This window comes from Gadus macrocephalus, chromosome 14 (assembly GCF_031168955.1).
Source record: "Gadus macrocephalus chromosome 14, ASM3116895v1".
NCBI lineage: Eukaryota > Metazoa > Chordata > Actinopteri > Gadiformes > Gadidae > Gadus > Gadus macrocephalus.
Window position 1 is genome coordinate 18,200,559 of NC_082395.1, and position 12,438 is coordinate 18,212,996.

The 12,438-nt window shown below is 45.4% G+C and overlaps 1 protein-coding gene and 1 pseudogene across 1 annotated transcript; one reads left to right on the top strand and one right to left on the bottom strand.

Annotated features, from left to right (window-relative positions):
• Positions 1-2,296: 2,296 nt before the first annotated feature.
• Positions 2,297-12,409, bottom strand: ercc3 (excision repair cross-complementation group 3). The gene is made up of 15 exons (XM_060072015.1): positions 12,184-12,409; positions 11,650-11,846; positions 10,904-11,140; positions 9,784-9,833; positions 9,348-9,483; positions 8,183-8,359; positions 7,795-7,999; positions 7,150-7,464; positions 6,064-6,248; positions 5,345-5,547; positions 4,828-4,924; positions 4,598-4,715; positions 3,997-4,115; positions 3,537-3,686; positions 2,297-2,883 (listed from the first exon to the last, which is right to left on the bottom strand). The coding sequence occupies exons 1-15, from the start codon at positions 12,212-12,214 to the stop codon at positions 2,746-2,748; spliced, it is 2,358 nt and encodes a 785-aa protein (XP_059927998.1). The 5' UTR covers positions 12,215-12,409; the 3' UTR covers positions 2,297-2,745.
• Positions 10,056-10,171, top strand: LOC132472680 (5S ribosomal RNA; annotated as a pseudogene).
• Positions 12,410-12,438: the final 29 nt, after the last annotated feature.

The following is a 12,438-nucleotide window of genomic DNA, read 5'->3' on the forward strand; positions in this document are numbered from 1 at the left end:
AAACAATCAATTTCTAGTCTTTTTTACACGTAGTAAGTTTCAATAACTCCATACCATTACATATCGACATTCAAGGAGCAAAGATGAGACGTCGTTGTGTGGTGAGAACTGATAGAAAATCGTAAACAACAACAATCGCCGGTGGGGAGAAGCCATTTTTCCATTGACTGGAAGCCTGCTTTATTTATTGTAGGTTACAAAAAATAAAGAAAATAGCGGCATTGTTGTTGTTATCGATTTTGTATCAGTTCTCACCACACAACGACGTCTCATCTTTGCTGCTTAAATGTCGGTATGTAATGGTATGGAGTTATTGAAACTTACTATGTGTAAAAAAGACTAGAAATTGAATGTTTATTTTTAAGCCTCGAAAGTTGCACTGGGTGCCTTTAACAAGTTCACTGCAAACAAGCAACACTCTTGTACTCAACAATGACACTTGAGTACAAGAGTGTTGCGTTGTATTCATTGACTTATATTTCTTCCAAAGTAGACTTATTGTGTATATAGACATATTTGATATGTATTTTTAGCTTTACAATTGTTTTATATGTTGTATCTTTCATTACACTGTTGTGATGTCCTTGCTGCTGTAGCACTAGAATTTCCTGTCTTGGGTCAATAAAAATCTTATTTGAAGCAACTAAAGGACCAGATAATGTAATAAGAACACCCATTAGCCAAGGCCTACCATCACAGCATGGCTATGGGTCCAACAAAACTTGATTTCTTTCTTCGGAAGGATTGATTGAGGTCATGTACCGGAACCCCTCTCAGGTCAGAGGTCATGTACCGGAACCACTCTCAGGTCAGAGGTCATGTACCGGAACCTCTCTCAGGTCAGAGATCATTTACCGGAACCTCTTTCAGATCAGAGGTCATGTACCGGAACCTCTCTTAGGTCAGAGGTCATGTACCGGAACCTCTCTCAGGTCAGAGGTCATGTACCAGAACCTCTCTCAGGTCAGAGGTCATGTACCAGAACCTCCCTCAGGTCAGAGGTCATGTACCGGAACCTCTCTCAGGTCAGAGGTCATGTACCAGAACCTCTCTGAGGTCAGAAGCCACCTCTGCAGTAGTCCACTTTGCATCTAAATAATCCTGGTAATAATTAGTGGTAACAAAAAGGTCCTAATGGTTTGTTTCCAAAGTGGTTGATAATATGAACATTGTTATAACTCGGTCCAATCTTATTTGACACCAGTTCAATCAGAACCACAGCGATACGACTGATCAAGATGCAATACAGAAGAAGAAATAAGGTATTAATGATGCTGAGGAACAATGGATTTCAACGAGCATAAGCTAAAGCTAAATAAAATATAATTCATTGTTTAGTCTTTTAATTTGAATTGTGTGACAGTTGTTTGTCTTCTGTGTTTGTAAAGATGCTGTAACCATAAGGAATTCCAAGAACAAAATTATATATTGACACATTTACTCAAAAGCAAACATTTAGAAGGTTTTCAATCTAAGAGAATGCCCTGATGTCAAGACACTCCCATCCCACCATGCCAGCCAATGAGCTGTAAGCATGAGACACAGTCCTGCTGCACAGCCAATCAGGGCTCGCCCTGAGGTCGCCAAGGGGCCTCCCCTATATCCTCCTCTTTTCCCCTTATCTCTTTTCCCCTCTCATCTCCTTTCCCCCTTCCTAATCATCTCCTTCCTGTCATCTCCTCTTCCCCTTCATCTCCTTCTGCCTTCTCTCCTCTCTCCCCCTTCTTTATCTCCTTCCGCCTCCTCTCCCCCCCTTTCTCCTCTCCTCTCTCCCCCTTCTTTATCTCCTTCCGCCTCCTCTCCTCTCCTCTCTCCTCCTTCTTCCTCATCTCTCCCTCTTCCTCATCGCCTCTCCTCCTTCATCTCCTCTCCCCATTTCTCCTCCTCTTGCTCCTCTAACCCCCTAGGGATTCACGCCCAGACGTGAGATTCCTCCAGGATTAAAAAACCCGGAGCAGTCGAGAATGAAAACCGAAATCACCTGGAGGCCATTAATCTGAACCCTAGTCCCCGCGGCCTCTGCTCAGGCTGCGTCACGTGCCCCCCTTCATGTTTCCCTAAATGTACTAAGAATAAAAGCTGTCCTACAAAAACCTTTTGGGACTGTAAATAACCAATGCACAAGGAATAAAGGATGTACGATTAATAAAAGCTTTGTCAAGAATAAAATATGTACTGTGAATATATAAGCTTCATGATGAATAAAAGATGACCTCTGAATAAAAGTAGTATGTATGATTAATAAAAATATGTGCTATGAATAAAAGATGTACAATGAATGGACATTCACACTACATAAGCAAGCAGTATTCTTTTTTAATTCCCAGTTTTGTTTATTTAAAGGTGGAGTTATAAAACCGTCTGACATGGAAACGTTAAATGTGTCATTACAACCCAAACATATTTCAACCTGTTATAAAACTTCCTAATGCACAAATGAAACAAAAGTCATATTTCCTACCCAAATACTGGATTACACTTTGGGAAATTAATATTTTCTGTTTTTCTGCTCTTTAGACATCATCATAACCGGTATCCAAAATGTTGGCTATTTTTTAAGGTTATTTCCCTACACAAAAATTGTCCACTTAGATTCCTTTCAACCAGAACTTCCTCTCTGCTTCAGCTGCAGCTGTATGGCGGGAAAACTCTGGATCTACTCCACAGTATCAAGTAGCTTTGTTCAACCAGATTCTCCCTGGGCTGGCCTTTAGTTCCCGGATCGACCACCAGAGGGCGCTTTTTCTACTTGCGGAAGCGCTTGAAGAGCGGGTGGCATCCCTTGGCAGAGGCAGCGGCCGAGCGGCCCCGGCTGTGGTACTCCATGTAGACGGCGTCATCCGCCCCGGACATGGAGCTCATGGTGCCCGGTCGCCGCGAGAACTGAGAAGAAAACAATCACCAGAAATGTCTGAAAACAAATGCTAGAAATACCTGTAAGCATGCACTCCTTCTAGTGTTCAACTAAAAGTAAATCAGTGTAGTTATTCATTGAGACTTAATTATGACATCATTATAAAATAGTCACCGAAACTCATTAAATTACATTGAAATGTTACTTATACAGCATAATGTTGTATTCGATATTCTTATATAGTTGTATGCTATTTATGTAATATTTGATCATATTATGGTTTGTAATATAATTTTTGATATAATTATGTGATATTGTAAACATTAATTTTATATATTCTAATTTTAATTACCGGTAGATTATATAATATATTTGAATATAATGTAACAAAAAACAATGTTCAAATATATTTGATTATGTTACGTTAGATATTATATTATAATATAATACTGTTACATAAAATAGTATTGTGTCATGCTTTAACATAACGTTATATACTCTACAATCAGCACTGCTCTTGCTGACACACACTGTTGTCAGCAAAAAGTGCACACTGTTGTACATGGTCCATTTTTTGTATTTTCTCATTGTGTTTTGTATTTTGCACTACTCTGTCGTCTGTTATTTGCACCATCCTCTCTGCTGCTGTAACCCTTAACAAAGGACTCTCTTCTGATCTCACCGTGGGCCGCCCCCCCATCTCCCCCAGCACCACCTCCTCCTCGGCGTCCAGTTCCGAGGCGGCGATCACCTTCTGCAGCAGCAGCTGCTGCTCCTCCCGCGTGGAGAACATCAGGTCGTCCTCCTCCATGCCTGCCATCTTAGTGATCACCTGCACACGCACACACACAAAGAAACACACACACACAAACACACACAGACACACACAGACACACACACACACACACACACACACACAAAGACACACACACGGTAAGGGTTTAAGGGCTAGGGGTTAACGGTTAGGGTTTAAGGGCTAGGGGTTAGGGGTTAAGGGCTGGGGGTTAAAGGTTAGGGGTTAAGGGCTGGGGGTTAAAGGTTAGGGGTTAAGGGCTTGGGGTTAAAGGTTAGGGGTTAAGGGCTTGGGGTTAAGGGCTAGGGGTTAAAGGTCAGGGGTTCAGGGCCAGGGGGCAGTATCTGACCTTGAAGCTGTACCCCTGGTCCACCAGGAACCTCTGTCTCTTGGTGGAGTAGGCCATCTCCTGAGTGTCCTGAGACACCAGAGAGTAGAAGTAGGCGTTGTACTCCTCCGCCACCATGCCTACACGAGCAGGAGAACACCGCGCGAGGTCAGACAAAGCAGCTAGAGGCCTGCTAGACTAGGGTTGAGCGATATCGCTTTTTTTAAAAGTGTCTCACCCCAAAGCATGGCGGTTTATCGTTCAACCTTCAAAAAAGCTATTTGTATAAACCGAGCCAGAGCACAACTTACAACATCCGTTTCCAATGTGCCATGAGCTTCTACCCTCTTTTCTGATACATCTTGCTGCAATTGTAAGCAAATCACTTTTCCCCCATTCTTGTTTCATACAAAATATATCCATTTTAAAATCCAGTATAAGTCTGGCTAGAGTAATAGAATAGCGATTAACTATAACCTCCATAAGCTTACAATTCGTATCTGTGTGTGAATGGGCTAGGCTAGCATTAAAGCCAAAAGGAATTACTAAAATCAGAATGATATCTATCCAAGTACACACACACACACACACAGTACATAGACACATATGAAGTCAGACGCACCTTTCTTGGCTCTCAGCACGCGGCCCAGCCTCTGGGCCTCCTGCCGCCGGGACCCGCCATGGGAGGAGATCTGGATCAGCACGTTGGCCTCCGGGAGGTCGAAGGACGTGTCTCCTACCTGCGGGCGGAGGGACAGGGCTGTACACACAGCATACACGAGAGAGGGCAGTTCTGTGGACGACGTGAGGGACGGAGCCCGCCCGGACGCCCCACAGGAGAGAGGGACTCACCTTGGAGATGAAGATGGTGTTGATCTTGGGGTTGTGTTTGAAGTTCTGGAGGATCTGCATGCGCTCCCCCTGAGAGGTGGGGCCGTAGATGTAAGGTCTAGAGGGGGAGAGAAAGAGCTCAACACACTGGTCCTCGTGGCCTACAGTAGCCGGCCGATATTGAAATCTCGATAATTCAAACGATTATTTTTGAGTTTCAAAACATAATGCATCTATTGGGCATTTCTCTCCAAAAGAACACTTTGAAACTGGGAACCTTGAAATTTCCACTAAATGTTCAAGTAGAAAACGTTTCAATCGAAAATAATGTACAAAAATGTATCCAGCTGTTCCATTTCTATCAAACAATTAATGAATAAAAATAAATAATAATAACAATAAATATATATACATATCGTTTCAACTCGATTATATTAGTTTGCAGATCGTTTGACCCAAAAATCGAAATCGCGATCAATATTCGATTAATTAAGCCTTACATGAACCTCTCCGTGGCTGTCATGGCTTCGGATCTTACTTGTTTAGGCGGATGGCATACTCCTTGAGGGCGAACACGTTGTCGGCAAACACGATGATCTTGTCGTTGCGGCGCTCGTGGAAGCGGATGAGGAACTGGCAGGCGCGGAACTTGTTGGGGTTCATGGTGTAGAGGAGGATCCTCTTCTTGGTCTTGATGGCGACGTACTCCCGGTAGAACTCTGGAGACATGGGACACCACACCTAGGGGAGGACGGTCCCGACATTAGAGACCTAGACCTGGCATCTCCAGTCCAAACGGCGGACCGGTCCGGGTCCGGACCATGTGACGGTCCTATCCAGACCCATGACCAATTTAAAACAATGAGATCTTTATTTTTTTTCATGATTTCACTATACAAAGCATTATGTTAATAAAGACATTTCTCACTGAAATACAAATTGGAAGGCAGAATAGTCTGTAGTACAGCATAAAAACAGCAAAAGGCAATGATCTTCACAGAGCGAAGATCATGCCCTCACCGAACTCCCCCTCCGTCTGTCACGGCATGTGCGTAATAGCGCCCTACTGGCCCCTGGTGGACCATGACGGCCCTACGGGCCCCTGGTGGACCATGGCGGCCCTACTGGCCCCTGGTGGACCATGATGGCCCTACTGGCCCCTGGTGGACCATGGCGGCCCTACTGGCCCCTGGTGGACCATGGCGGCCCTAGTGGCCCCTGGTGGACCATGGCGGCCCTACTGGCCCTGAGCCCCACCTCAGCACACTGGACCTTGGCGATGTATCCGTTGTTCTGCAGCTCCATCCAGTTGGCCTCAAATAGCTTGGGTCCGATCAGGAAGTTCAGGTCCACGATCTTGTCGTCCTCTCGGACCAGCGTGGCGGTGAGACCCAGCTTACAGTGGCACTGGACGATGGTCAGAACCCGCCGGAACATCTTGGCTGTGGGGAGGCCACGTGTATAGTGAATGTTAGTGCAAATATATTTATAATGTTAATATCACAATATTAATATTACACTTATTTATTGATCGGTTATCCTCATTTTTAAAAGTCGACAAATGTATATCTCCTTTTGTGAATAAATAAAAAATAGAATTTCAGTTCAGATTTTGGAGGATAAACTACAATTCACAGTGTTTGAACAAAGGGGAATGGCGGCCTCACCAAGCAGACTTTAGATCAATTCAGGAGCGCTTCGCCTTAAATGTATTTTGTCCAAACATGCTGCTGGGGTCGGGGATCAGTAGAGGTGTGTTAAGTGGAATGGGTCTCTCTACTGTGAAACTCTACTGGCCGAAACTCGAAAACTTGATATGGCTGAACATTCATCTCGCATCCAAAAGAGGGCTGCTAACTTGCCAATGTATAAATCAATTCTGTTAAATCTACTTCTTAAACCTCCGTCTTGCACTCATGAATGAGCTTATCTTTCGCGATACAGCCTATGTAACTCTGGCCCTCAGACTGTGGTTTCAGGGCCAGGCTCTCTGTAGCCTAGGCCTGCAGGGCTTTCAGCTTTGCAGCAACGAAATGTATGCATAAAGGGGGACAGGGAGAAGCAAAGTATAAGTAAAACCAATAGTATCAGAGTGAGTAAATAAAGTTGGCAGTAAAGAAGTGAGTAAATAAAGTTGGGCCGAAAGCAAAAGAGTGTGTAAATAAAGTTGGGCCGACAGCAAAAGAGTGTGTAAATAAGTTGGGCCGACAGCAAAAGAGTGTGTAAATAAAGTTGGGCCGACAGCAAAAGAGTGTGTCAATAAAGTTGGGCCGACAACAACAGAGTGTATAAATATAGTTGGGCCGACACTATCAGCGTGAAGAAACAAAGTTGTCCTCTCACCAGGAATGGTGTGCACCTCATCCAGTATAATCAGGCCCCACTCCTGGCTCCTCATCCACTCCATGACGCGCTCGGCCTCCCAGGACCTCTTGGTGGTGTGGCCCAGCATGGAGTAGGTGCTGATGGCCACCGAGCAGCCAATGGGCTTGTCCTTGGCGTCCGACGTGAAGCGGCAGATCTGGGAGTCGTCGATGGTGGACCACATCTTGAACTGGGCCTTCCACTGCTCCACCGACACCGAGGAGTTCCCCAGCACCAGGCAGCGCTTCCTCACCGTGCAGGCGGCCGTCACGCCCACAAGAGACTTCCCCGCACCTGCACCCGCCATACACACAAACAGAGACGCAACACACACACACACACACACACACACACACACACAAATCCACAGTGCAACATACACACACAAAAAGACGCACAACACACGCACACAAATCCACAGTACAATCATACACACACAAACACAAAAGGAGAGAATGCCCGCTTTACCGACAATTATATCAGGAGGAAGTTCTACCAAAGAACTTTGAGTTTCTCGAACAGGGTTTTCCTTTAGGTTTAACTCGAAGATTATATAATATCTTACTTATACCTACACATTAATACTACTATATTTAAAAAAGGCTGATGAAGCGTAATCCGTACCACAGGGCAGCACGATGACGCCGGAGCGAGCGCGTCCGTTCCCGAACATCTTCCGGAGGCTCTTCTCCTGGTACGGCCGCAGCACGGCCGTCGGCTTGAGGTCCATGTTGATGTCGGGGTTCACCGTGTCGTTGCGGAAGTCGTACTCCGCCAGCAGGGGGTACTCCAGCTGGATGCAGCGTTTTTGAACCTCCTCGATCATCTCCTGGAGTGGGATGGATGGATGGGCCACACACACACACACACACACACACACACACACACACACACACACACACACACACACACACACACACACACACACACACACACACACACAGTTAAAACTCATTAAATGTTTTATCATAGTACAAAATATTTTAAAGAACAGTAATGCTGAAATAATGACCTGTCGTATCTCAAAGGACACGGTCTGTGTCTCCTCCTCCTCCTCTTCCTCCTTGTCCATCTGCTCGTAGTAGCTGAAGATGTCCTCAGGAACCAGCGCGGTGGAAGAGGTTCCTTCTCCTGCCGCGGTGGTCGAGGTCGCCGCTGCTCCTGCCTTCTCCTGCACAGATCTGGCGATCTAGAGAGAAGAGACAGTCAGAGATGTACTGAGGCATGATGTTAGACATCTACTGAGGTCTACAAAGAGGATAGATAGTTAGAGGCACACTGAGAGGAGAGATGGCTAGAGATCTAATGAGACAAGATATTGGCAGATAGTAAGATATCTACTGAGACAAGATAGTAGGATATCTACTGAGAGACAAGATAGTTATAGATCTACTAAGAGAAGATAGCAAGAGATCTACAGAGACAAGATACTTAGAGAGCTACCTAGAGGAGAAATAGTTATAGGTCTGCTGTGAGGAGAGATAGTTAGAGATCTAGTGATAAAAAGAGAGTAGGGGATCTACAGAGAGGAGAGACAGCAAGAGATGTAGGGGCTAGGACACCGGGCAGGAGCTTGGGGACAAGGAGACATGAGCCGTTTCTCAATTCGCGTTCTTTTCTGTACTTGTGTACTTGTGAAACGTCATCAGTCGTACCCCAAGTACTGTTCCAATTCAAAGTACGCATCAAGTCAAGTACTGTCGTAAAACCCGGAAGTGTTGTTGATCCGTTCTTCAATTGCCCGTTTCATCGAGGATGCATCGGAGGTGACTTGTGTGGACTAAATATCCCAGGATGCATTTCGCATTCCTATGTTTTAAAATAGGGGACAGTAAGTGACCAGCACTCAGGCCTTGTGTGTCTGTATGCGTGTGTGTGCGTGTGTGTGTGTGTTTCTATTCTATTCCCGCACGTTCGTAATTCTTATATCAATAGCCTACTCTCCAATAATAAGATGGTGACGTCATCGAGTCCGCTGCTGTTCCAATTGCAGGTGCGTGCTCCCGGCCTCTGAGGTTTGTACTTGGAAGTCCGGACTTGCCAAGTGCGAACTTCCTAGTCCACGAGTCCGCAATTCGCGTACTTGGTATTGAGAAACGGCTATGGTTTAGGAGGTAGGGGCTAGGAGCTAGGAGGTCGGTTGCAGGTAGGGTCGGTAGGAGGAAGGGTCGACCTACCGCTGACTTGCTGCTGATGATCTCTGTGATGAGCTCCGTGTCCGCTCCGTCGGCGGTGCGCAGGCGACAGTCTCTGATGACCGAGTCCTGCAGTAGGTTCTGGATCACCTCGGGAAACGCACTCTCCACGAAGTACCTGAGCAGACACACCGGGAGGGAGCAGGTCGGAGAGGTGGAGGGAGAGCCAAGTTAGGTGGTAGAGAGGAGAGGGATTAGTTAATAAGATAGAGAGGTGGTAGGTTGGTTAGTTAGTTACATAGAGAAGTGGGTAGTCATTTAGTTTAAGATATAATAAATTGGTTAGTTGATTAGAGAGGTGGGTATAGTTAGTCAGTTAGATAGAAAGGTGGGTAGTTATTTAGTAGTAGTTATTCAGTATATTAGTTATAATAGTATGCCTGTAGTAGTACAGGTCAGCAGTACTATAATATTATACCTGTTGTGTTTGAGAACCATCTTGACTTTTCCGTAGCTCACAGTGCAGAGCTGAGGAATAGAAGGAAGGTGACGACATCTTTATATCTGTACATAATATATACAGTAAATATGTTCGTACAAATATACATACGTACAAATATACATAGTGTTAGATTTCAGCTTATTTCTAAACTGTTCGTAGACTCTGCGTTGTGTATTTTCCGTCTTATAGGAATTTTTTAAGTTGAAATCAAAGCAACTTGACAGGTTGGATAAGAGGGGTGAATGGTTTATAGAAGCCATACCACCCTGAACACGCCAGATCTCGTCTGATCTCGGAAGCTAAGCAGGGTCAGGCCTGGTTAGTACCTGGATGGGAGACCGCCTGGGAATACCAGGTGCTGTAAGTGGTGTCGGGTGGTGGCCTATAGGTGGCACTCTTCCCTCTGGCCCCCTTACTCATCAATCCCGATGCCCCAGTGCAGTGACGGGGACACTGTGCTGTGGAAGGTGCCGTCCTTCGGAGGAGACGTAAAACCGAGGTTCTGACTCACTTTGGTCATAAAAGATCCCATGGCACTGATCGTAAAGAGTAGGGGTGTCCTGGCCCAACCAGGCTCATTCAATCTGGCCCCCTAATCATCCTCCAGTATAATTGGCTGACTCATTAATTCCCTCACTCTCCACCTCAAGCTGGTGTGTGGTGAGCGTTCTGGCGCAGATTGGCTGCCGTGCATCACCCGTGTTGGTGCTACACACTGGTGGTGGTTAGTGAGGTTCCCCCTTCCCTGTAAACAACGTCTTTGAGTGTCTAGAAAAGCGCTATTTAAATTCAATCCATTATTATTATTATTATTATTCCAGGATGTATTACAGCGAGATACAGACTTAGGTTGAATAATCTATAGTGGACACGGTTGAGGAGCAGTTTTGAGACGAGTCCATACAAACATTATATATATCTAAATATATATATATAATAATTCATAGTATTTATTTATATATTCACACACACACACACACACACACACACACACACACACACACACACACACACACACACACACACACACACACACACACACACACTAATTCATTCTACTATTGGTTACATGTTGATTCTAGTTGCCTCAAATTACCTTGATGAACTGAATGATACCGTCGGGTACGGAGGTCTTGCTGAGTTTCTGCAGGTACTCCACGATGTCGGAGGTCTGCAGGCCGACACTGACGGCGGCGTACAGTGAGTAGGCCGTCAGCTTGTACTCGTGTTCGTGGACGGGCCGGCACACCGGCTCAGCGATGGCCACCAGGAAGTCCTGGGCGTATTTATAGACGGGAGAGAAGGCCTCCAGGAAGATGTGACCATCTGGGGCCTGGGATGGGAGGGGGGGGGGAGACGGAGGACAGGTTTAACACAACCCCTGGGCTTTCTGGATGGATCTCCCTACAAACAATTGCTAGCTCTAGTCATCTGAAACGCACTTTGTTGATCGGTTGTGTTGTAGAGGACTTAGAAGGCACTTTGAAATTTGATACACCTGCTGTTGCAATACTTATAAAACAGGGTGGCTACACCAAATTAGGCCGATATGGAATGAGTATCTTAACGAGATTAGTCAGCAGCAGTATGTTGACGGAGGGGGGGATCTGGCGAGGCGATGACAGAATTTGGGGGTCACATGAAGTGTTGGTTGACATTAGTATTGTAACAGTATTTTCAGAGATTCTCTAACTGTGTGTGTTCAACTATTATTTGTCACGTCAAAAGTCACACATGCACAACTAGCTCTGAAACACTTTACCTACTCCATCCATCCATTGTGCACGAACCAACTGAAGAAGCACTATAATAACCATAAGGACGTAGGCTGCAGGTCCTTACCACCCATAGCGGTCGTGAGGAGTGGTCGTTCTTCAGTAGCATCTGGGAGCGGTAGTCCTTAGCTCCGTACTCATCCAGCTTAGTGGTGGACTCCTCCACATGCTTCCCCGCAGCTGCAGGGATCTCCTGGGAATCCGCTCCCCCCACCTCTTCATCATCATCCTCTTCCTCGTAGGAACGTTTCTTGGACCGCTTCTCTGGGGACGGAGAGGAAGAGATAACTCAAATAACATTATGACGAACGACGCTTTTATTCTTAGTGACTTACAGGTGGGGCTGGGAATAACTGAAACATACGAAAGAGTAGTGACGACTAACACTGAGAGAAAAGTGCTGCGTAGATGGCGTGACAGCAGTTTTAACTTATATTATGAACAGAACAGTTAGTTAGTTTAACATAGAGCTAAATCTGGATAACTGGTGAAACGCTTGAATCAGATTATTTTAAGTGATGATTCATATTTTATGACATTTGTATTTTATATAACGTTACACATTGATATTTAAAGCTTAATTGCGCCGTGAGTTACTCACCACCCCGGTCTGCTTTGTCCTTCTTCCCCATCTCAAAGATCACACTTTAATAACCACAGGACTCATATGTTTAGATCAACTTATAGGTCTTCATCTACCAATAAGTTCTAAAGGTATCAAATCAAACTGTGTCTGTAGCTGCTGCTAGGGATGATGATGATCATGATGATGGCATGGTGGTGGTGGCAGAGAGGAAAACAACACACACAACACTTCCGCAGAGATGACCACGTGGTCCATATCTGGGCGCTGATT

What these genes read in the sequence shown, in the direction of transcription:
- ercc3 (XM_060072015.1), bottom strand. Translation starts at nt 12,214, where the DNA reads ATGGGGAAGAAGGACAAAGCAGACCGGGGTG. An exon ending in ATGGTTCTCAAACACAACAG is followed by an intron (nt 9,484 to 9,783) that starts GTATAATATTAT and finishes GTGTCTGCTCAG; the next exon opens with GTACTTCGTGGAGAGTGCGT. An exon ending in ACACCATCTTCATCTCCAAG is followed by an intron (nt 4,716 to 4,827) that starts GTGAGTCCCTCT and finishes CTCCGCCCGCAG; the next exon opens with GTAGGAGACACGTCCTTCGA.